Source organism: Labrus bergylta, chromosome 3 (assembly GCF_963930695.1).
Source record: "Labrus bergylta chromosome 3, fLabBer1.1, whole genome shotgun sequence".
Lineage (NCBI taxonomy): Eukaryota > Metazoa > Chordata > Actinopteri > Labriformes > Labridae > Labrus > Labrus bergylta.
The window spans coordinates 1,247,106-1,268,266 of record NC_089197.1 but is presented as its reverse complement, the minus strand read 5'-3'; the positions used below and the strand labels follow the sequence as shown (position 1 = coordinate 1,268,266).

The window sequence follows — 21,161 nt, the reverse complement described above, 5'->3', positions numbered from 1 at the left end:
AGATCAGGTAACACATAACTTGTATGTGATGAATTAAAAACATTTGAGTGAGTCTGAGAGCTCAGAGTGATCGTCTTCTTCTTTTATTCAGATTTATGTTTGGTAACAGATGAAGGAGATTCTGGTCACAGTCAAAAACGTTTTTTGATATTGAAAAAGTCCCTCCGGTCCAGAGTCAGACCTGTGACCCAGGTTTAGAGTCAGACCTGTGACCCAGGTCCAGAGTCAGACCTGTGACCCAGGTTTAGAGTCAGACCTGTGACCCAGGTCCAGAGTCAGACCTGTGACCCAGGTTTAGAGTCAGACCTGTGACCCAGGTTTAGAGTCAGACCTGTGACCCAGGTTTAGAGTCAGACCTGTGACCCAGGTCCAGAGTCAGACCTGTGACCCAGGTCCAGAGTCAGACCTGTGACCCAGGTTCATCCCCCCATCACGTCAGGGTTTGTGTTTCCAGGCTTGAAGAGGTGACTCTGGTGTGAATTCATGTCTCTTGCGAGCTCCAGGGTCACACCTTGTCCTTGGAGCCTGGCCCTGTTTCCCATGAGACCCCCCCCCCCCCCCCCCCCCCCCCCCCCCCCCCGTCCAAGGTGTCAGCCCTGCTCCCAGAGCTTCTCAGGACCAGAGGTGGCTGCCTGGAGGTGCAACGTCGCACCTCCCACCACATATATGCAGCCTCCTCTCTGGTGCTCCTCACTCTCCTCTGCCTGCTTCACCAGAGACACACTGACAGCTTCTCCCACTTCACGATCAGTCATGGATGTTTCTCACTGCTCCGCTCTGCAGCTCCAGGATAACTCTTTCCTGTTCGACTGCGAGTCCCTGCTGGACAAATGTTACGACCCTCTGGCTTTCGATCCGGCAGCAGACCCGGGTTACTTCAGCGCCGGGAGCAGCCTGTCTCCTACCTCCTCTGTGGATTCCTTCTGCTTCTCCCCCGCCTCCCTCCAGAGCTCCTCAAACGAACAAGACGCTCTGGACTGCTTCGTCTTCAAAAGCCCCGTGGCGCCTCATCTCTCCAACGAGACACAACAGTCCTGCTCCAAAACCGCCTCCACCACCACCGCAAAGAAGTCCAGGTCGAGGTACCCGGGGAAGAAGCGTCAGACGGCCAGCGAGAGAGAGAAGCTGAGGATGAGGGATCTGACCAAGGCCATGCATCACCTCAGGAACTACCTGCCGGCGTCGGTGGCTCCAGCCGGGCAGACCCTGACCAAGATCGACACCCTGCGCCTCACCATCCGCTACATCTCCCACCTGTCGGCTCAGCTGGGCCTCAGCGAGGAGGCGCTGGAGCAGAGGGCGTCCTCGGGCTCCGTGGAGCAGCCACAGACCCTCAACCAGTTCCTGGGTCAGCCGACTACCAGCTACCTCCCTCAGGAGCCGGAGAGTCCCAGCATGAGCACAGCACACATGTCCTATCTGCAGCCCTCATATCAGGTATGTTCACATCCTGCTCTTTGACTTTCAGACAGCTGAGTCTTTGTTTTTCATGACTGTGTCGCTCCTTTCAGTGTGAATGTTTTCCTAAAAAGAATCTCTTTTGTGTCATCAGGTCTCTGAAGCTTCTGCAGAATGCTTCCCAGCGAGCATTACTGGATGCAGCAGCAGCAATTTGAGGACATCGTCCCGTTCTCTGGACACTGCTGAGAGACTCACTGATCCTTCTGATCGAACTATCTTCATTGCAACAATGACCCCCCTAAAAACACGATTGGACCAACCATCTCTTTTTTGTTATTTAGAGCAAAATGTCCGCCCTTTTCTTGTGGTTTTGTACATAGAAGTGTTAATTTATTATTTTTATCACAATGTCAAAAGAATAAAATATTAATATTTAAAATAAACACTTGTGTTTGTTGCATTCATTCACCTTCAAGAAACTTAAACTTTCAGGCGCCCCCCTGTGGACAAAGTCATAACTCTATTTGTTGATCTTATCCTGTTAATGTGTAAAATCTAGTTTCTGGGAAAGTGATCTTCTCCTCCTTTCTCTTAAAGGAGCAGTATGTAGCTCTGACACCAAGTGCTTAAAAATGGGTACTGCAGTCCAGATTCTAAACATCATAGAGAGCTGTTTCCTTAATGTCTGATCAGCTAGTAAGATACCTTTATCATTTCACTCTCTACACAGCTCACTGATTGGACCTTTAATAGTTACATGTGTCACAAAGGCTCCTGCAGCATGCTTTGACTCACTGTGACACCTACCCGTTGAGGTTTCAGATATTAAAAATGACTCTTTAGAAATGATCTGTCTTATGGCTGATGGTCACGTTGGCTTCTGTCGGTCATTTTAAGGTGATTACGTTTTTATTTCAGTCTGATCCTGAACCAGCTGAAAAGTCCTCACAGGAGCTTTAACATATCCAGCCGTTCAGAGACTTCCTAAAACAAACAGTGCAGCTGTCAGCAGGACGATGAGGTGCTAAACAGGGAGCACATCCCCTCTAAAGTCTTTAAGGAAAGACCCCCGCTGAGAGGAGTGGCAGCTGAACCAGGACCTGTTAATTGGCACCTTTTCTCTCTCCTGTGTAAACACGGCTGGTTGTTGAGACCAAAGAAAACACTTTGTTTGATTTCCCGGCCTCTTAAGATTAAGATGAGCCAGAAGCATCACTATTTCTGTATCTTGTAAAAGGCGCAGCCCACTTTGTGAATTAATTATTTCACAATGTTTAAGTTAACAATGAGAGAATTTACATGGATTTGATCGGGGTTTTAAAGAATCCTGTTTTTGTTTTTGTGCATGTAAACATCAGATTTCACTACCTGGAGAACTCTGAAAGAAAACAGGATTCTGTGTCATGTATACTCCTTAACCCGGTTTCTGACAGCTGCAGACTACCTGCACCTCAGCCGCGTCTCCGCAGAACAAACATGGCCGCTCACAGCTGTGCATCATAACCCCGTTGACTCCTGTTTGAAACACATTTGTTCACACACAAACTGAGATTTGGTATTAAAGAGTCTTTATTCATAAAAAGGTTAAATCAATACTATACATCTTAAAAAAGCGTCATCACTCTCTGAACAATTTTATAATAATAATAATTTGTTGTCAGCCGCAGTAAAACGTGTTAAACTGGAGAAGAAGAAGCTTCAGTGGTGAACCAGTCCAACACCTGTTTCTTGTTCATCTCCACCCAGTTAATGTTGGCCTTTGTCCTCTCCAGAGCCTGCTCAAGGGACGCAGAGGCCGAGCCAAAGTGCCCGGCGTTGTCTTCTTTGAACTGCAGCAGCTGAAGAGGAAGAAGAAGAAGAACAAGAGGAAGAGGGTTACTGGGATTCATGTCTGCGTTTAGAGCACAGCCCTTTTCACACATGCACAAACCTCCTGAAAATCCAGGAAACATTTTTGGGTTGAATTGCACAAAATAAAGCTAATAAAGCTACTGTCTGGACTTTTTCCTGCCAGCTCCTGGTTTAATCTCTGCAGGAAGTCGGGGTGAGCCAACGTGTGAACACAGCAGGAAGTCTTTTTTGTGCACTTGAAACCGCTTTAACTCTTTCCTGCTCGCCAGTACATTCTTTCCGGCTCTTTTTTTAATACTGTGAACGCATCCAATTACACATAGCATTGAAATTAAGGCAACAACTGCCTTCAAGGAGTTGGACTCTGTTGCCTCATCCATCTTGGATTTGCAGTAATCTGTCCACCAGAGAGGGAAAATCTCCCACTGAGTGGGACGTGTGTGAAAGGGCAACTAACTCAGGGAATTTTCAGGAGCAGGCTGCAATATTTAAGTTTTTCTACACTAATGTAATCTTATTTAAGAACTTAAATGTTACACTGGGTCATTCAGTATCAGTAAGAGGAACTGTACCTGTTTGTACTCGAACTCGGAGGAGAACCGTTTGGTCACTCCATCGATCAATCTTCCAAACGAAAACGATCCACCGCCATAACTGAGGAAAAACAAAAAAACATGACAGAGTCAGATCATCACGTTATCCGTCAGGAAATTAGTAATAATAATAATAATAATAATAATAAAGGAGTCTCTGATGTTTTATGGAGAAAGTTCCAGAGGGTGGGAGCGGCAATTCAGTATGTATGCAGTTAACATGATTGTGCTCAAGAAAATCCCCCCCGCCCCCCTCAGGGGAGAAGGCAGCATTTATGTGCACTCACACCAGGTAAATCCAAATACTTCTAACATGTTTTTAGTCTTTTGCAATGTGTTTTTAACCAAAACCCTGCAAACCTGTGAAACATCCACACACTCCATATGTGCATCAGTCAACTCACTCATTGAATATATGGTCCCAGTTGGATCTGATGAAGTCCCACGCCAGAGACTGACCGACGGAGTTTGCAGCGATATAAGTGATGGTGAAAGTAGCATCCTGCTTACGGATCTTCTCTGGGTCCAGACAATACTCCAGATACCTGCAACACACTCTCACAGTGAGGACTTTGCTGACGGAGGAGGATGGTACAGGTTTAATTAAGAGCTCTACATCAAAACAAAATAGTCTGAGTGTTGCTGACCTGTTGAGCAGCCAGGGCTGTTTGGTGCAGGACAGAGCATACATGAGTTTTTCAGCCTCGGACGCGATGGTGGCCTTCTTGAACATGGACCAGGCAAAGTCCCACTCCTCCACCCCCCCTGCTGCGATCGCACTGCAGTACACTGTGGACTTCAAGTTAGGACTAATGCTGGAACAAAGCATAAAGATGACCCAATATGTTAGAGACAATGGCAGCAGCAGTGGAATCAGTGAAATCAAGGAGGGGGAATGGATTATAAGAGTCTGAAGAGGTGGACTGTATAAAACATGGACGTAGTCTCAGTGAGCTCATCCATTGGTTCCTGAAGACGCCTTATGAAGCCTAAGGGCTGCGGTCTAAGCCCAAGAACGCCTCAGGGAAATTACATCCTTCTTGGGGAAGAATGCAGGGTGCAGCACTGATACATCCAGCTTCCCCCAAGAGGAGCTGGAAAACGTTGTTGGGCTGAGGGACGTCTGCCCTGGCTTCAAGGGGTCGCCTCTTGTGGATGGCAAAAACATGGCACTACCTACAGGATTTAGGATTTAGGACATTTCAGAGATGTTGGAAAGAATAAAAGGAAAGTTCACATACTTGTTGGCTTCTGGGTTTGCCATCCACTCTCTGAACCAGCCGGTGGTCAGCTCCTTGCATCCTGGCACTCCTGTGCTGCAGGCCATGGAGATTGCATTCACCTGATTGTACCTGGACGGAGACAAGAGTAATGATGTAACACTCAGAAGAAGAACGCTGAAGGAGAGTCAACTGCAACTCAAAGTCTGAGAGTGTGTGAACCATTTTCTCTGGCTGTGTTTATTTATTTGTTTTCATTTTACATATTGTTGTGGGATTTTAACCATCTTAACACACTAAACAACTGCAAGCAAGCTGCATTTTGTTTTCTTTTCCCCAGTATGTTCTTCCACATTGTTCTTTCTTTGCACGTCTTGCCTCAGGAGACCCCCCCCCCCCCCCCCCCCCCCTCTTCCAGTCTGACAGGGATAGTCTCCCTCTGTGAGGTGCTTGTGTGAACAACCAGATCAGGAGGATTTCAGGGGCAGTCCTCCTAAAGTTGTCTAGATATTTTCAGGAGTGCAGATGTGAAAATGTCTTGTGGTGTTTTGTCCAGACAGTTAAAGCCCACACATGTTCATGAGAGAGGAGCAAATATCTGATGAACTTACTGGTCGGTGTGATTATCTGGGATCTTTGTCCAGTTGGCAGTGAGATCTTTGAAGTGATTAAACAGCGGAGTGACCTGTTTCTTTATGTAAGCCTGAGGGATGAAAACGGACTCCAGTTGTTATAACCAAACTGAACTCCTTCATTATCAGCTGGCTTAATTAAAGATGAAGAAGATATCTGGACACTGACCTGCATGGGTCCATACACCTCACTGCGGTCAAACATGAGGATGAAGTAATTCAGGTTGCGTCTGGTGGTCTCCCAGGGCATGTATTCACGTTCTTTATCCAGGAACTTTGTGGTCCTCAGAGCCAGAGTTGTGTCCACCATCTTTGCCCTGAAAGCAAAACGTGTTAGCTGAACTTGTTCTTTCTACGTCTTGACAGGACGCTCTGTATGAACGCGGCCTCACCTTGCCAGGTTAAAAGCGTCATCGATGATTTGAGCTCGGTTGGTCTCCGGAATATCCTGAAAAGTGACAGAGACGTTGAGTTTAGGGGGCTTGGGAAGTCATTTAGAAAACATTGCAGAGGTGAGGCGTTGTACCTGATGTTTGGAGCTCAGCTTGGAGAGGAGTCGTTCCCAGTTTTCCAAGTCGTAGTTGACTCTGTAGAAGCCCTTCATTTTGATGTTGGCCACCAACCAATCGTCTGGACCGAGCATCATGTTTGTGTTTGTAGCTGTTTGGATGGAAATAAAAAACATTTTCTGAGTCAGATCCTCGTTTTTATAACGATGCTTTGAACATGTAAGCTGAATTAAAACGCACCTTCTTTATGTTGGAGCCAGTACTGCTGCTCATCTCCACCAGTTTTAATCCAGGTCACAGGGACGAACCACTCGTACCTGAAGCATCCATCCAGCCAAACAAATAAGCATGTTAGAAAATCGAAGGTTGTAAATCTAACACATACTCTATGTCCAGGAGGTTTTCATTAAACCAGGGACCAGGTCGGGCTTCTCCCTTTTTGCTAGAAGTGACGCCTACTCCCCCCTTCCAACAATTCCTGTCTCTCTTCAGCGGTCCGATCCAATGGCGGCAAAAATGTCCCAAAAAAATATCTAAAGAATAAAGAAATGTTTTCTTACCCAAACGGCGAGGGTCTATCCACCACAGAGTCTGGGTCCAACAGGAAGTGTTTCTGGCTGATCTTTCCAGTCTTGCTGTCAATGGTGACAACTGGGAATCCCATCTGCAGGATCCAGCGGTTCATGATCTCCTCCACGGAGTACGGCAGCGGAACGCCGGCTTTATCCACGGCCTGTTAGCACAGGGAAAAAACACAAGAGACTTTCCTTGGTCCCTGCAAAGAGATACTTTAAAGAGGACATATAATCCCCCTCCTCCACCTTTTCAAACAGTCCCCTCCTCCACCTTTTCTAACAGTCCTCCTCCACCTTTTCAAACAGTCCTCCTCCTCCACCTTTTCAAACAGTCCTCCTCCACCTTTTCTAACAGTCCTCCTCCACCTTTTCAAACAGTCCTCCTCCACCTTTCCAAACAGTCCCCTCCTCCACCTTTTCTAACAGTCCTCCTCCACCTTTTCAAACAGTCCTCCTCCACCTTTCCAAACAGTCCCCTCCTCCACCTTTTCAAACAGTCCCCTCCTCCACCTTTTCAAACAGTCCTCCTCCACCTTTTCAAACAGTCCTCCTCCACCTTTTTAAACAGTCCCCTCCTCCACCTTTTCAAACAGTCCTCCTCCACCTTTTCAAACAGTCCTCCTCCACCTTTTCAAACAGTCCCCTCCTCCACCTTTTCAAACAGTCCCCTCCTCCACCTTTTCAAACAGTCCTCCTCCACCTTTTCAAACAGTCCCCTCCTCCACCTTTTCAAACAGTCCTCCTCCACCTTTTCAAACAGTCCCCTCCTCCACCTTTTCAAACAGTCCCCTCCTCCACCTTTTCAAACAGTCCTCCTCCACCTTTTCAAACAGTCCTCCTCCTCCACCTTTTCAGACAGTCCTCCTCCACCTTTTCAAACAGTCCCCTCCTCCACCTTTTCAAACAGTCCTCCTCCACCTTTTCAAACAGTCCTCTCCTCCACCTTTTCAGACAGTCCTCCTCCACCTTTTCAAACAGTCCTCCTCCACCTTTTCAAACAGTCCTCCTCCACCTTTTCAAACAGTCCTCCTCCACCTTTTCAAACAGTCCCCTCCTCCACCTTTTCAAACAGTCCCCTCCTCCACCTTTTCAAACAGTCCTCCTCCACCTTTTCAAACAGTCCCCTCCTCCACCTTTTCAAACAGTCCCCTCCTCCACCTTTTCAAACAGTCTCCCCTCCTCCACCTTTTCAAACAGTCCTCCTCCACCTTTTCAAACAGTCCTCCTCCACCTTTTCAAACAGTCCCCTGTGGTCTAAATGAAACATCTGTGCTGAGCTTTGGTCAAAATATAACATGAATCAAGCACCAGAGGAGGTTTGTGACCCTGTAGAAACCAGCTCTCTCAGAACGCTCCGTTTTGGTGTGTGTGTCTCTTTAAATGCAATGACCCCCCCCCCCCCCCCCCCCTGAGTTTTCCCAGTAGACATCACTCCTCTGTAGAGAGAATAAAAATGGTGGACAGGTGCAAATGTTTTGTTCGAGGCTTGAGGTGGAGTCCATGGGTGGAGATACCAGGGGAGGGGAGGGGATTTTCTTTTCCCCAGAATCCCACTGTGACATCACAAGGAGAGCACATTTAGAAACGAAGCATTTTTCTCTGTGTTGTAAGACTTATGCAGACCACAAACAAAGGACTGGATGGGTTTATTTCACATGTTATGGGTCAGTAGACTCTCAGGTTACACACATATATGTTCATACTATGTCCCCTTTAACAGAAGAAAGCAATGACCATGTCATGTAGTTGTAGACACTTATTTGATGCAAAGGATTTAAACTTTTGACTTGATCCCAGGACCAGCGGCATGTCCAGACTTTTTTTAACTGGGGCTCTAACTTTCTAAATAAGTTGAGATCTCGAGTACTCCTAATGATGGGGAAACTGACTGAATAAACTGTATGGTTGCTGCTTTGGGATTACGTACAGATGAATAGTTTTGAAAACAAAGAAGACTTTGAGACTCCCTTTGACGGGGCATTGCTGCAGAAAGAAAGCCTCAATGCTATCTTACCATTTGCAGGTGTTTCCAGAGGTCGGTGTAGACCGTGTTCTGATATTTGAACTCCTCTAAGTATGTCTGCAGACAGAAAACAGTATTTATTTAAATTTCACAAAGCGACATATGCAGGCCAATAAAAAGCAGTCTTTGTGCATTTTCACCACACAGTCACATCATCAGTTTTATTGGGCGTACTCACATGCAGTCCTTTGGAGAAGACGTCCTCGGTAATGAACTCTGAGAGCATCCTGAGGACTGCAGCTCCCTGTGATGGAGGAGGAGATTAGCAGTGTTGGTGGGTGGCGTATCACACAGGATTTAATTAGAGCAGTGTGTTAATGAGCATCAGTGATTCATTAGCGGCCTGATTTAATTCTGCATCTTCCAAAGGGAGTCACACGGGGGACAAGAGAACAGTTTAGAGGAGGTCAGTGTCTCGTTTAGTGAAGCATGAAGAGAAACGATGCGTCTCGACAGGAGAGACTTCGTGTGTGTGTGTCGGTTGTTTAAACGCCACCTTGCTGTACGTGATGGAGTCAAACAGCTGACTGATGTCCTCAGGTTTCAGGACGTCCTCCTCTTTGGACGAGAGCGGATGAGAGGAAGCCAAAGCATCGACTCCCATCACACCGATGATCTCGTTCAGGACGATCAAATCTTTCTGGGAAACACACAGAGACCAGTTTGTGTTCAGCTCTGACGCACATTTTTCCAGTAATCAGTGTCATCTGGAGGCGGGTTGTTATTGGTCGCCAACAGGATTTTGGAGTCAAATTAAAAAATGAAGCTTTACAAGAAAAAGAGATCTGACTGAAATGAGCATGTTACAAAACTAACTACACTGCAAAAGCTTAAAATATTAACAAAGGGAATTTGTCTAACTTCTTTTTCAAAGTATCTTATTTTTCTGCACATTCACCTGACAAGTCCACATAAAGATCTTATTTTAAGATGTCAAGACCCCCAGGTCAAATTCCCCTCGCTGCATCGACGGATATTTTAACTTATTGCAGCAGTTCAGTTTTCACTTTTTTCTTTGTTGTTATTTGAGACGGCCCCACCCACTCAGGGACGTGTCATCATAAGGACGCCTGAAAGAGCACCAACTGACTTTCCAAACCGAATAAACGTTTTTCTTTGGTCTACAAAGACGACCAGATGAAACAACTGAGTCAGCTTGGAATTGTTTATGTTGTTTATCAGTGTCTGCCGCTCGTCGTCTCACAGACCCTCGTCGGTGACACGTGTGGAGGGATGGAGGAGCTGTGTCCAAAGAGAGCGTTTGTTTTGCTCTGTGAGTTGCATAGTAAGCCTTTAAAAGCTCATTTAGGCAAACTTTAAAACAGGTACATTTAAAAAAACAGAGCTTACCATGTTCCACGTTGGCTCAGCCTTGTCGGCTCCAAGATACGAGACGTAAGTAGCGAACCCTTCGTTGAGCCACAGGTCGTTCCACCACCTCATCGTCACCAAGTTTCCAAACCACTGAAAGTGCAGAGCTTTGTTTTTCATTCCAATCACAGATGTAAAAATCATTTTGTCGACGGGTTGTGCAGCAGTGAATTTGTGATACCATGTGTGCGAGCTCGTGTGAGATGACCGTCGCCACCCACTCCTGGTCGCCGTTGGATGACACATCGGGGTTGTACAAGAGGGCGGTCTCTCTGTAAGTGATCAGACCCCAGTTCTCCATGGCGCCAGCGCTGAAGTCGGGAAGAGCGATCTGGTCTTTAAAAAAAAAACAACAACAGAGGACAAGTTCACATATGAAGCTAAATCCACTTCTGTGTCTCTAATCCGTCTACAAACCCCCCAATGATGAGAAAAGTCCATCCTCTCCGTCTTCTGCCTGCTCCACTTTTCAGAAAATGTGTGCTCAAACAGGCTGTTTGGAGATTTTCCCTTCATGACATCACAAAAAGCAGTAGCCCCTCCCCCAGGTGGGTGACACTCCCACAGCTAGGTGTTTGTTCTGCCCTCTGAGTCTGCCTTCTCACCGTAAATAATAGGACATGGAGCGAGAAAGACCGAGTACACCCCAAGCCCTTCCAGAGAGGGGGCGTGGTCGGACACAGCTCATTTACATATTTAAAGGTCCAGACACAGAAACAGCCTGAGCTGTAACTGTGTTTAGGCTGTTTGTCAGGAGGCTTAAGCTCCGCCTCAACTCCACCTCTTTGCCTTGTGCTAGGTTGAGCCAAAGTTAGGGTGAGACAGCATTTCCAATATGGCAACTGTCATCGATTGGCTTCAAAACAAAGCTTCAGAAACCAGTGAGTGAGACTACGTCCATGTTTCATACAGTCTATGAGATGAATGTTACAGCTCAATTAAAAGTTATATTTATCATTAAGTAATTGTTAATTCTTTGTAAGTCCTCGTCTATGAAGTTTAACGACATTTTCAGAGTGTTAAATCAATAAATTACTGTATAAACACGATTAGAATAATGTGGTCTAACACAGAAGTTTCAGGTTCTTCCTCGGCTTTGTGAAGGTCTGCAGGTGTGCACGTGGCTCTCACCTGACTTAGCGAGGGGGTAAGAAGAGTTGTAATATTTCTCAAAGAAAGACAGGATGGGTCCGGTCTTCTCCAGAGCGTAGTCTCCCTGACCCTCCGCGATGGCCTTCTTACGGGCCCAGATCCTGATCTGGACACAAAACAATGCAGGAAAGAAAAACAAAAACACACATGCACTGAGCTTTGAGTCCAGCAGAGGGCGCCATATACAACGAGCAACACAAGCGGAACCTTTCACTGTTAATGAGCTAGAATTTAAACTTTGAGGTCGCTGCTATGTGCCGTAGTGCTTGTTGTTGGTGTTTGTTTGTGTGTTTCCTCTCCCTCTCTCTCTGTCCTGTTCGCTCGCTCTCCAGGTGCTGCTTCTCAGCCTCAGTGCAGCCGGCCTCACCTGCAGCAACTGAGCAATCAGAGGCCGGAGCGTAAAGAGCAGGAGGAGAGAGGAGGCAGCATGCGACTCGGCTGCATGTGTTCGGGTGTCTTGATGTCGAGCAACTTGAGTTTATTCCTACTGAGGAAGTGTGTTTTTTATCATATCGTTACTCCCCTCATCCCCTCGCCATCTCAGGCAACTAAAATTATTCAAGCATATTTTAGGATGAATGCACATCTTCATCAATAAATGATCAAAGTAAGGGAGCGGTGATGGTTGAAGTATTAAGTTTCAGACTAAAGTGTAGTCTCACATGAACTTACATCATCAGTCTTTATCAAGCTGCTGCTATCACAGCGGGCGTGTTAGCAGGATTAATAGAAGTAACATCATCAGAAGTGATAAGAAGCTGCTGGGTGAGCCTCATGCTTCAAATTAGAGCAGCAGTCAGTCTTGAGGAAACCTTCAGAGAGACTCTTATGCAGCAGGAGCAATTCGGGGTTTAGTGTCTTCCACATCGGACATGTTGCTGCAGGAGCTGGGGATTGAACCCTCGTTGAGAGACGACGACTCTACCAACTGAGCCTCAGCCGCCCCTAAAGAATGGAATAATCTCCCAACTAGACTGAAACTTTGCACAAACATCCACACTTTCTCCCACCAAGTAAAAAAAAAATTGATTTTAAGGGAACCAGTCTTGTGAGCATTGACGTGACATCTCGACATCTTTGTTGTCTAATGTTTTAATATCTGTCTGTGTGCGTGTGTGTGTGTGCATGTGTGTGTGGGTGTGTGTGTGTGCATGACTGGTTGATCTGTATTTTATTGTTGCTGCCCGGGGACAACAGATGGAAATTAGCTTCTTATCTAAATCTGGTACAAAGCAGCTTTTCTCTTCTAAGACGGATGTTTTTTTTGTTTGTACTCTGTCCCTGATTCAAATAAACTAATAAACTAAACTAAACTAAAGTCTTGATTCTAGGAATATTTGAGCGATATCTGTGAAAAATGGCACACAGAGGCTCTCGAACCATTGACCTTCCGGTTGAGAGACGACCGACTCTACCAACTGAGCCACAGCCGCCCCCCTTTGGATTCATCGTCTTTGGTTTTACAACACAAAACCTACACGTTACAAGTGACTTTAAAGATTCTTCAAATCCACATGTTTAAATAAAAGGGTGTTTTGGCTTCAATATGTACAGGCGTAGGAGGTGGAGACATGTCGTCCATATTTATATATACAGTCAACGGTTTCAGGGCGACTGCTCAGAATGCAGAGATCATTAATAATCATGTGATGTGTGATGTGTGATTACCAGGACGTCTTCACCAGGTTTGGAACCGATGAATGTAAAGTCGCACACGACGAAAGCCAGCAGGTAGGTGGACATGATCTCTGTGGGGGCAAAGCTGGTCTGGACTACATCCATGCCGTCCAGAGTGACATTAACGGGCTCTGTGAGGGGCCAAAGATGGAAGCTGGTTATTTGATATAGCTTCGACCTCAGATCTGTGACAGAAAGATTTCCTACTGGAGGATTAAGAAAAAGTAGACTGATGTTGACAGCTTCTATCTGTAACTTATGAGGATGGGTTTCATATATTCATATTTCTATATGAGACGTCCTAAAGTCAGGGTTGGTCATTTTCCTCCAGATCCACTTCTTCAGATTCTGGTGTAAATTGTCTCTAGGTCCTGACAGAAATTAATAGCTCATGTTCTCTGAAACAGGAACAAAGAGAATCCATCATCTGTATCAGTTTGTAAGTCTGTAAAAACTTCAACCAATGTCTGCCACGAGGTACCAATCTGATGAACCAATCAGACGCCTCCCTGTCTCTCTGCTCACTCTCTACCTCTTGTGTGCACGAGTCCACGCTCAAAGCATGAGCTGAGGTCCACTTCTGGACCAACGGCGCTCGTGTATGTCAGTGAGGGGGCGTGGCTTTAGAGGGAGCACAGAGGGAATGCTACTTTCAACATCATGCTAGTTTTTGAAAATGATCAACCCTGCCTTGAATGTGTTTGTTTTGCTTCCATATAGTTATTATCACTGTGAGACCTTTAAGCTTTAAGCTGTCTGAAGGTGTACATGTAACTGAAACAGAGACTTACCGTAGTCCATGCCGTTGGACAGAGCCACGGTCCCGTGTGGGTGCAGCAGAGTCATGTGGAAGATGGCTTTCATGGCGGGCTCATCGAAGCAGGGGAAGGCCTTCCTGGCGTCCGTCGGCTGCATTTGAGTCGTAGCCACGATTCTGATGACAGCACACAGAAAAGTAACATCATGATGAAGAGGAGGTGAACTTACAATTTTAAACTTGTAGAAACAAAAGCAACATGATGAGACCATACACATGACACAGTGTCATACACATAACCCTAACCCTCAAATCTTAGCTAAGTGTATGGATTTAATTTAAAATTACAACTATCTCATTACACTTACTAAAAGCCTTCCTAACAAATCTAGATAAATATCTTATTTCAAGCTATAAATGCAATAAAATAAGTCCTGAAATGCTTTTAAATATTGAAAAATTAAAGGAGCAGTATGTAACTCTGACCCCTGGTGTTTAAAATGGGTACTGCAGTCTAAATTCTAAACATTGTAGAGAGCTGTCTTCACATCTCACTGATTGGACCTTTAATAGTTAAATGTGTCACAGAATTCCCCATTCTAAGGATTTATTTTAACTCATAACAAGCAATGCAGGCCTTATTTTTTTTTTAGCTTTTATAATGAATACGACGAGATATTTCTGACTAGATTTAGATTCAAGTTTTTGCAGTGTACGGGAAATGCTTGCATAGTGCAAGATAAGTTTCACATGACTGGAAACCACTATCTACCATGTCTCAAGGTCCAGTTCACAAAGATATTTTGCACAAACAGGACCATAAAGTTCTGCAGCCGAGTGAGACGTCACCTCATCATGTGGCCAAACAGCGGCTGGATTCAAAGACACATCCAGTAGAGGTGAGGGGACATTTGATTGAGGAGTGATATCGTCTGCTCATTAACACGCTTAGCATGACGATGCCTTCCCCTGGCCTTAATCACTGCAAAGCCTGTGCATGTCATCCCATAAAGAACCTCTTAAAACTTAAATATTATTTTACTGCGTGTTGCTGTTTGCCCTGCCGCTCATGATTTGCATGTTTCTGAATCGCCGAGATAATTAGATCTTTATTTTCTAATGTGAATGTAATACACTTCAGTACTTAACGTGCTAAGATACAAAAAATGGAAAACAAAAAATGGAGGTGCATGCTTGGTTTCTACATCCTGGAGTTTAAGCAGCTGCAAAAAAAAAAAATTTCAGTGCACCCTTTCAACTTTTCCAAACAAGTTAATCCACTTTATTTAGTTGTTTTTATGTTTGAAGCAAATCTAAGCATCTCAAATCAACAAATTATTCTTATGTCCACTAAGGAGTTTAGTAGAAAGGAAACCAGAGTTTCTAACCTCTGAATATTATTTCATACAAAAGTGGACGCACTCGGCTTCTGATTGGGCTGAGTGCAGCCTTTTTTAAAAACACCTGTGCATTGTCTTGTATCACATGAAGCCGTGCATGCGGGCTAAACACGTTGTTAGTTTGAGATATATAAAAACATAAAAAGCCTCTTGAGTGGCTTTGGATTTATCTGAGAAGAGACAGAAAGTGTTGGGAGGAGAGAGTGGGAGGATGACATGCAGCAAGGGCGCCGAGGTCGAATTCAAACCCACGACTATAGCCTCTGTACATGGGGCGTGCGACATAACCGCTAGGCCATCCAGTGCCCCGTGTTTCCAGTCTCTGTGCTAAGCTAACCAAACTAGCTGTGTGCTGCTTTTATTCTTAACAGTTAAGAGCGATGGTGACAATGTTTCTTTCTGGTTTTACATGAATGTAAAGTAACCACAAAAATATGAAAAAAAAAAAGACATACTTTTTCACTCCGTCTTCCATGTACTCGCTGCGGTAGAATCCTCCCAGGTCATCCGCCAGCTCTCCCACAAACTCGGTGAAGAGTTCGTACATGCTGCCGGCCTTCAGCGGGCTCTTCAGCTGCACCACCAGGTACTGCGTCGGGACCTCCAACCAGGTTCTTTTGAGGGGGGGCGCGGCGGCTCCGTTGAGGCCCGTCAGCTTGGCGTGGTGTCCGTCAAACTTGGTGAGGTTCAGCTTGTTGGAGTGGATGAGGATGAGATCCGTGTCGTTCGTGCATCTGAAGACCACCCGGGAGTGTCCGTGGAAGACGAAGAGGCCGTCTGCGTTGGGCGCCAGCCGGGGCCACAGGGTCACGTTGTAGGAGGAGGGAGTGAGGGAGTCGGGGAGTCTGTAGCGCTGCCAGGGCTCCATCGGGGTGGAGGGCGTGGTGGGCGGCGTGGTGGGCGGCGGTGGGGGGGAGGCGGTTGTAATCGGGCCGGCAGTAGTCGTCCCTTCATTCTTTGACTTCTCCTGAGCGTAGACCACAGATAGGGCTATGATGGTGGCCACGGCGGCGCTGGCCACCACCACACAGGTCACCACCAACGCTTTGCTGAGGTAGAATCCTTTCCCCATGTCTCCACCAGAGAAGCTGACCGGAGGTGAGATGTGGACGGATATTTATGCCCTGCCTTTTTAAATCCAGCCCAAAGTTAATGGTTGATCTCCGGGGCCTGAAAGTCCAAAACATTGAGTTGTAAAAAAAGTAGTTGAGATAAGTGAGGATCCTGGCTAATCTGTGAACCTTAGACCTGCATCAAGCACCCCCCCCCCCCCCCCCCCAGAACAGCACTGTTAATTATGTGGTGGTGGAAAAAACAGGAGGACTTGTGTCTGTGTCTACACGCTGCAAACATCACCAATACACCGCATGGTTACCCAAGAGTGAAGAAGAAAACTGCAAAAGATGTTGTGCAATCTCTACATTTGTCTTCGCTGGACACGGATGGTTTGTGGTTTTAAGAAGCTGCATGTGACGTTCCAGTGGTTGAAGGGAAACACATCATTTTGTGTGCATGGACGCCTTTTCCCAACAGAACAGCATTGTTCCCTAAACATCATGACAACAGGAGTCTAGTTCCTCAGAGAGTCATAAAATCTAAACATAATTTCAACATCATCATGCGGTACAACAGACGCTTCGTTATGCAGCAGGGAAGACTGACTGATGCAGAATCTGAACTTGCATCATTACGTCTGAGGAAAGACAGGAAATGGAACTTTTTGGAGCCATTAGGCATCATGACTGAGTCAGATCGGTGCCTACACGGGCTGCTGAGAACGCTGAACGTCAGCGCCAGTCCAAACGCAGGGTCTGTTCAGGTCAGAGTTGTCCTGATACCACAAGTGAGAGAGAGAGAGAGAGAGAGAGAGAGAGTCAGGAACAACATGCGGAGTAAGGGGCCACAGGTCGGATCCAAGCCCAGTCCTCCTGCTCTCGAGGACCCCAGCCTCGGTATGGCGAGGCCACCGGCGCCCCCATAAACTACTTTTATACAAGTTGCAAATGTGTTCTTAAAGGTGTCTTTATTTAAATTTAAATTTAAATCCAACTCCTGTAGGAGAATGTGTGAGAGCTTTCTTAAAGTCGGGGTACCTGGAACCTTGGGTTAGTTTGGTAAGTTTCAAAAGCTTCAAATCATGATGTGGACTTTATTTATTCACCCTTATCTCGACTTTGTATGACATGCTAACGAGCTCTGCTGAGTGAGGAGAGAGAGCGTCGGTGCCTTATAGAGCCCTCTCCTTCCTCGTTCTTCAACCGGCTACACGAGCGACAGAGAGGGGAATAGAATCGAGCAGTTAGGACACATTCCAATAGAAAACAATACAATCAGGCTGAGTGCTGTTGGGGCACGCTGTCAGACTGGACAGACTCCAGATATTTGTCCAAAATAACCGCTAGCTACACCAGAACCCTAAAAAAGTTTGCAGTTATCCCGAGAGGCTGCATCGTCCGAGACAAGACAAATCACAGCTCCGACGCTGTGTTCAGTGAAGCTGGTATGATGAAGAAGTGGAGTCAAAGGTAAACAAAGCATGCAGCAGCAGAACAATCACATCTTTAAGCCTGGCTCACACTGCAGGATATTTGGGCCGATTCTTCCTTCCCGACAATCTCAGGGTCTCTCCCGACTCGAGGCTGCTCGGACCCGATTCTCTGCTCAGATTATCTCGTAGTGTGAGCGGTCCAAAGATCCAGTCTTAACGTTTCCCCGATCTGCCCGGCGATCGTCGGGGACGCCCCGATGTATTTCAAACATGTTTAATATTTAGAATTAAAAATCTTGACAATTACGTCGTGAAAGGGTCCGGCAGAAGTTGTGTGTGACTACAATATAACAATGAGAGACAAGGGAGGACTGTAGTCATGGCGACCAGCGGCAGGATGCAACCCTGCATTTTTTTTTTCTCTCTGTACAGAACATCAGTGCAGCACTTTTCTGAAACTTGTCTCCATATATCTACGATTGTCTTCCACTTCCTTCTCTTTCACCGACCGTCGTCCTTTGTTTTTTTCAAATGAAACTTTATTAACAATTGTCAACGCTCCGTCCTGATTTCGCCGTACGCTGTACGACCCGATTGCCGTGCCCGACAATCGGGTTGTACAGTGTGAGCACATAAATGTCAAGGTCTGGTCGGGCGTCGTAAACGATTTAGTCGTGCAGTGTGAGCTGACGTGCCACCCCGACTTCTAGACAATCGAGGACAAATCGTACAGTGGGAGCCAGGCTTTCCAGAGGCCCATTCTTTGTAACTGTTGAGTTAACGACCTCATAGTGAAGAGCAGTCTAGTAAACTTTCAGACTCGTAAATCTTTTAATTGGACCTGAGGCATCACAAGAAGAAGCCTCTGAGTCTTTAATCAGAGGTCTGTTCTGAAGCTGAATGCCTGAGAAGAGCTTCAGAAACATCCGCTAAGTACAAACTCAGAGCAGAGCAACAATAAACATTTCTCCTGTAACCATGACGATCTCTTACCTGCTCTGAGTTCTGGAGTCAGACGCCGGTTTACTTCACTTGTGGTTTTGTTGACTTTGATTTTAATCTGCGCTCGCTTCAAGCACATTGACCGCTTGCCCAAAACGTGTGCCCGATTGCTCTCTTGTGAACAAAGTCAGAAAAAGTTGGGAGTCAAATCTGTTTTTTGTTCAGCAGGTCATGCAATGTGTCACTTCCACCGTTTGGTCGACGATGAGTGTGTAAAAAAATGATGCATGAATCAGGATGTTGCACAATCTTCTAAGCCAGATATTTTAACTAGAGGCTGCTCTTCAACTTGTTGTGTCTTGTTTTGAGAGTTTTTTTTTCTGTTTTGATGCTTTTGAAAGGTGGCACTTCATCAGATCAGATTACAGATGTGTTTCAGCAGAATCACCCTGAAGGGCTGCACAATGAACTCTGTTCGTGCAAAATGAGAAAAAACACAAAAGTCTGACAGTATCCCCATAAATAAAGAAGCTGCTTTAGATTTAGGAGGGACACGTTGTCTTAAACACGAAGGACAACAGTTAACATAAAAAGTGAGTTTTAGCTGATGTGCAGTCTTTAATTGTGTATATATTTATATTTTTTATTTTGTTTATTTTTATTTCAACACGATCGGACGCCCTCTGGCCACACTGCATCCGTTAAACATTCAATTCTCCGCTCTGTTAGTTTCAGTTTCCCCTTCCAAACGTTCTGAAATGGTGGTGCTTTTATTTTGAAGTTGGAGCTGTTGACTCAAATCTCAACACTCAGAGAGGCTTGTTATAAACAGCTCGCCATGAGCTGAAAAAGTTTTCTCTCGGTGATGACCATGGACTGTAAATATTAATGGATGAAGCCTGAGTGCCGTCGCCTGTCTGTTCTTGTAGGGGCCGTCTGCCGGAGGCTCATCGGCAGAAGTCTCCATGCTGGAAATGCTGTCTCAGTCTAACTTTCAGTCAACCTAACGACAGGCTGAGAGCTGAGGTGGGTTTTTAAACCTTTTTCAAAGTTGGAAACTTTCCATGGGAATTTACAGGAGTTTATGGGAATAAACAGAAATAAACCCGGAATTTACAAAATTCAAAGTTGGCCCTTAAATATAGTTGGGGAAAATATATTTTAGCATAATCGTGACTAAAACAAGCAGATTTCATGCAGGTACACTTGACTATCTATGCTATTCATCAATCACATGCACATAGCAAACTGTTTACTGCAGGGCTACAGAGGTCACGCCCCCTACCTGCACGCGGCATTCCTCCATTACATGCAAGATGATTTCTAGAACCCTGGACCACACTTTCGAGACCAGAGCACAAGACTATTGAAGCAACACATTTTAGACTGGGGACTACATAAAGTGAAGTACGTTTTGATGATATTATACGTTAATATAGTTAAAAAAATGTATGTATGGTATTAATGTTTAACTTACAAATAAATCTGTTGAAATGTTTTTAATTGCTTTATTTTGCATGGATGTCTGTTTATGACAAAAAAAATGAATGTTTATATTCATGCTTTGATATGATACAGTTTGATTAAATTACCTTCAGTTTCCAGTTAGTTCCCATTAATTCCCATGGAAAGTTCCCGATTTGGAATATTTCCAAAATTCCCCAGCTTAACTTCTCATGGAAAGTTTCTGGAAATATACCGGAAATATACCGGAAATATACCGGAAATATACCAGAAATATACCAGAAATTTACTGGAAATTTACTGGAAATTTACCGGAAATATACCGGAAATATACCAGAAATTTACCGGAAATTTACCGGAAATATACCGAAAATTTACCGGAAATATACCGGAAATATACCGGAAATATACCGGAAATATACCAGAAATTTACCGGAAATTTTCCAGACTTGGCGGATTCTGGATTTTAAATTAAGACCGCCACTATTTTTCCACGCCTCTTCCTCCAAGTAAAAATAACTTCAATTCATTTTGATTTTTATCTCCCGGTTACGGCCGCAACCTTCATGGTGTTTAGTTACGGTCTAAAAGAGTGACACGCCCCCTGCACACAAGATGAGGATTTCTCAGTGATATTTGAGGTCTTGGTCTTGTTTCGGTCTCACCCTTCTTTGGTCGTGGTCTAGACTCGGTCTTGATCCCTAAATGTCCTGGTCTTGTCTCGGTCTCGGAGCCCACTGGTCTCGGGTATGTCCTGGTCTCGGTCAGCGTGGTCTTGACTACAACACTAGTCCTTACAACTGAAAACAATTACACAACTATTTTTAACAACCCTGAAGTTGCTCACATGACGAGTCTGACCTCCCTTTGACCTCGTGGCGTCTCATACAGGCGATAAGACGTCACTTAAAGCTCTTATCAGCTGTTTTTTTTTTTTTACCTTGAACTTTGTAATTAAACGGGCTGGAACAGGTTACTCTCCTCACACTCATCAATGATAGTACATCAGTGTTAAGTGAGAGAGAGATACGTACCTGGAGGGTAGGGCGGTCCGTTAGCGTTTCAACTTATTATGTCATCACCTCCAAAAAAAAATGACAAACAAG

At 45.3% G+C, this 21,161-nt stretch overlaps 2 protein-coding genes across 2 annotated transcripts; one reads left to right on the top strand and one right to left on the bottom strand.

Moving 5' to 3' along the window:
• The first annotated feature begins 617 nt into the window (after window positions 1-617).
• LOC110004924 (oligodendrocyte transcription factor 2-like) lies at window positions 618-1,616 on the top strand. Its single transcript, XM_065953248.1, has 2 exons — window positions 618-1,437; window positions 1,512-1,616. Exons 1-2 carry the CDS (start codon window positions 667-669, stop codon window positions 1,614-1,616), a joined length of 876 nt encoding a protein of 291 aa, XP_065809320.1. The 5' UTR covers window positions 618-666.
• A 1,336-nt stretch (window positions 1,617-2,952) lies between these two features.
• On the bottom strand, window positions 2,953-20,860 carry LOC109975481 (aminopeptidase Ey). Its single transcript, XM_065952434.1, has 21 exons — window positions 20,721-20,860; window positions 15,617-16,331; window positions 13,796-13,938; window positions 12,996-13,135; window positions 11,307-11,433; window positions 10,357-10,511; window positions 10,155-10,268; window positions 9,301-9,444; window positions 8,983-9,048; window positions 8,796-8,861; window positions 6,767-6,939; window positions 6,447-6,523; window positions 6,224-6,357; window positions 6,090-6,145; window positions 5,867-6,014; window positions 5,677-5,768; window positions 5,087-5,197; window positions 4,493-4,660; window positions 4,250-4,390; window positions 3,825-3,906; window positions 2,953-3,239 (listed from the first exon to the last, which is right to left on the bottom strand). The coding sequence occupies exons 2-21, from the start codon at window positions 16,231-16,233 to the stop codon at window positions 3,078-3,080; spliced, it is 2,916 nt and encodes a 971-aa protein (XP_065808506.1). The 5' UTR covers window positions 16,234-16,331; window positions 20,721-20,860; the 3' UTR covers window positions 2,953-3,077.
• Between the last annotated feature and the right edge of the window lie 301 nt (window positions 20,861-21,161).